We start from the raw sequence: 3,772 nt of genomic DNA, 5'->3' as shown, positions 1-3,772 counted from the left end.
TTTTGGTTACAACCACACATATATTCCATGTGAATAGACATTTTCCAGCCATAGATTCCAATTAGAAATATTACAATTATTTATGTTGCGATGTGTTGGTCCTGGTCCACCAAGGAAAAACCATAACTGAATTTTGTTTTTGAAAATATTATATTTCCAATTTGGATATAAATATATACGTTGGGTTCCTTAACATTTCATCCACACTTACTTTTATATTGATCTTCATTCACATAAACCATTTGGTAACACTTTCCACAAAATCATTTATTCATCATGGCGTGGTTTCTTCTGTTTTTGCATCTTTTTCTCTTCCATTTTCCATCCTTCTCTTCTTCTTCTTCTTCTTCTTCTTTCAATTTTTCATGCCCTCATTATGAGAGCTCTGCTTTGCTTCATTTCAAGTCATCCTTCACTATAAATTCTGAATCTTATTATCGTTGCGATGAATCTCCTCTTTTAAAAACAACAACATGGAAAAATGAGACTGATTGCTGCTCATGGGATGGTGTCACGTGTGACACCATCACTGGTCACGTGATTGGCCTCAACCTTGGCTGTGAAGGTCTTAAAGGTATATTCAATCCTAACAGTACCCTTTTCCATCTTGCTTATATTCAAAAACTCAACCTTTCTAACAATGATTTATATGGCTCTTATTTTCATTCAAAGTTTGGTGGGTTTCTGAGTCTCACACATCTTGACTTGTCTAATAGTTTCTTTAAAGGTGAAATTCCAACTCAAATCTCAAACCTTTGCAAATTACAATCACTTCATCTCTCTGGGTATTATCAGTACAATTTAGTTTGGAAAGAGACCACCTTGAAGAGACTTGTGCAAAATGCAACAAACTTGAGGGAGTTGGTTTTGGATTATACAGATTTGTCTTCACTAAGACCAAACTCCATTGCTTTGATTTTTAACCAATCTTCCTCTTTGGTTACTGTTAATCTTAGATCAACACGATTAAGCGGAAAACTGAATAGAAGTCTTCTTTGTTTACCAAGTATTCAAGAACTAGATATGTCAGGTAATGAACTTCAAGGCCAACTTCCAGAATTGAGTTGCAACACTTCTCTTAGAATCTTGGATCTGTCAAATTGTCAATTCCAAGGGGAAATTCCAATGTCTTTTTCTAACCTAACCCACCTTACCTCTTTAACACTCTCACGAAACTACCTAAACGGTTCAATCCCGTTCTCACTTTTAACACTTCCACGTCTAACTTTCTTGAATCTCCGTGACAACGAACTCAGTGGTCGAATTCCAAATGCATTTCAGATGTCAAACAAATTTCAGGAATTAGATTTGAGTGGTAACAAATTTGAAGGTGAATTGCCATCCTCACTTTCAAACCTTCAACATCTCATTCAGTTTTATCTTTCATCCAATTCATTTAGCGGTAAAATCCCAGATGTGTTTGGTGGGATGACAAAACTGCAAGGACTCGACTTAGATTCTAACATGCTAAATTGTACAATTCCTCCTTCCTTGTTATCCTTGCCATTTTTGGTAGAATTAGATTTATCAAATAATCGACTTACAGGGCATATCAGCGCAATCTCATCATATTCCTTAGAGTGGCTATCTCTACGTAACAACAGCCTACAAGGCAATATTCCAGAATCCATTTTCAACCTTGCAAACCTAAGTGACCTATATCTATCATCAAACAACTTGAGTGGTCATGTTGATTTTCAACTCTTCTCCAACCTTCCAAGCCTAAGTAGTCTAGATCTATCATCAAACAACTTGAGTGGTGTTGTCAATTTCCAAAACATTTCCAAACTTCAATATTTGACTTTTTTGTACCTTTCAGATAATAGGCAATTATCAATAAACTTTGAATCCAGTGTCAATTACAGTATTTCTCCACTAGTTGAATTGGGTTTGTCTTCTTTGAGTTTGACTGAATTTCCTAACTTCTTAGAAAAACTCCCAGTGTTGGCATATCTGAATCTGTCTAATAACAAAATTAGTGGAAGTGTGCCCAATTGGTTACATGAAGTTGATTTCCTAGAACGCCTTGATCTTAGTTATAACTTACTAACCGGTGACATCTCTTTGTCTATTTGCAATGCAAGTCGCCTTTTATTTCTCAGTTTGGCATACAATCAATTGACAGGAACCATTCCACAATGTCTTGCTAATTTATCATCCCTTGAAGTTTTGGATCTACAAATGAACAAATTTCATGGCTCGTTGCCAAGTAACTTTTCAAAGGAAAGTGCACTTGAGACTCTGAATCTCTATGGTAACCAATTAGAAGGTCAAATTCCTAAATCCTTGTCTCTCTGTAAAGGGTTGAAGTTTCTAAATCTTGGGAGCAACAAAATAGAAGACAATTTTCCTCATTGGCTTCAAACCCTGCAATATTTGAAAGTGTTGCTCTTGCGAGACAATAAGTTGCATGGTATCATTGTTAATCCAAAGATCAAGCATCCATTTCCAAATATAACTATTTTTGATATCTCAAGCAATAACTTTAGTGGTCCTCTACCTAAAGCCTATTTCAAAAAGTTTGAAGCCATGATGAATGTTACTGAGTTGGAATATATGAGTAATAGTTTAGAGCCTACAGGTTCTGATATTGCAGCCTACTATGATTCTGTGATTGTGGCGACAAAAGGGAACAACATGATATTGGTGAAAATTCCTAACATCTTTGTAGTTATTGATTTGTCGAGAAACAAATTTGAAGGAGAGATTCCAGACGTTTTTGGTGAGCTTCATGGAATCATAGGGCTTAACCTTTCCCATAACAGACTTACAGGTCATATTCCGAAATCCATAGCAAACTTGACATATTTGGAATCTTTGGATCTTTCCTCAAATATGTTAACCGGTGCGATTCCTTTGGAATTAACCAATCTTAACGGTCTTGAAGTCTTGGATCTTTCCAATAATCGTCTTGTGGGAGAAATACCTCAGGGAAAGCAATTCAATACTTTTACAAATGATTCCTATGAAGGAAACTTGGAGTTATGTGGATTACCCTTGTCAAAGATGTGTGGACCTGAACAACATTCTGCACCTTCAGCCAACAACTTTTGCAGTGAAGAGAAATTTGGATTTGGATGGAAACCAGTGGCAATTGGATACGGATGTGGATTTGTGATTGGAATATGCATTGGATATTATATGTTTTTAATTGGAAAGCCGAGATGGCTTGTCATGATATTTGGTGGTCAGCCTAAGAGGAGAGTGAAAAGAAGGACAAGAATGAGGAAGAACCAAAGTTCAATCACGAATCAGAATCAGAATCAGATGGTGCAAATGTCTTAATTTTATTGTTGTAATTATTTTCTCTTTTGTCTGTTTGTTTTTTACTTTCTGTTAAAACAAGCTTGATTCTGAGTGTGATAAGCTTGATTTTCAGTTGTAAGTTTGTACTCTGAATGTGGTCTCAGGTCTGTTTGTAAGTGCATGCCACAAGTTGTGTTATATAATAAAATTCCAAGTTCATATATATGTTTGTAGCTATAGCCTAGTGTATAAAATATAATTCCAAGTTGTGTTATATAATAAAATTCCAAGTTCATATATATGCTTTGTAATTATTTTCTCTTTTGTCTGTTTGTTTTTTACTTTCTGTTAAAACAAGCTTGATCTAGCTAGTTTGATTTTCAGTTGTAAATTTGTACTCTGAATGTGGTCTCAGGTCTGTTTATAAGTGTATATAATAAAATTCCAAGTTCATATATATGTTTGTAGCTAGCCTAGTGTATAAAATATAATTCAGATTTATATGACCTTTTTACCTTTGTTATTC

General features: G+C 35.0%; 1 protein-coding gene across 1 annotated transcript; it reads left to right on the top strand.

Moving 5' to 3' along the window:
* The first annotated feature begins 205 nt into the window (after positions 1–205).
* On the top strand, positions 206–3,469 carry LOC146936404 (uncharacterized). Its single transcript, XM_085751266.1, has one exon. It carries the CDS (start codon positions 277–279, stop codon positions 3,283–3,285), a length of 3,009 nt encoding a protein of 1,002 aa, XP_085607392.1. The 5' UTR covers positions 206–276; the 3' UTR covers positions 3,286–3,469.
* Positions 3,470–3,772: the final 303 nt, after the last annotated feature.

This window comes from Medicago sativa, chromosome 3 (assembly GCF_051527215.1).
Source record: "Medicago sativa cultivar Bolivia chromosome 3, Bolivia_mono, whole genome shotgun sequence".
NCBI lineage: Eukaryota > Viridiplantae > Streptophyta > Magnoliopsida > Fabales > Fabaceae > Medicago > Medicago sativa.
This window is presented reverse-complemented; position numbering and strand designations above follow the sequence as displayed.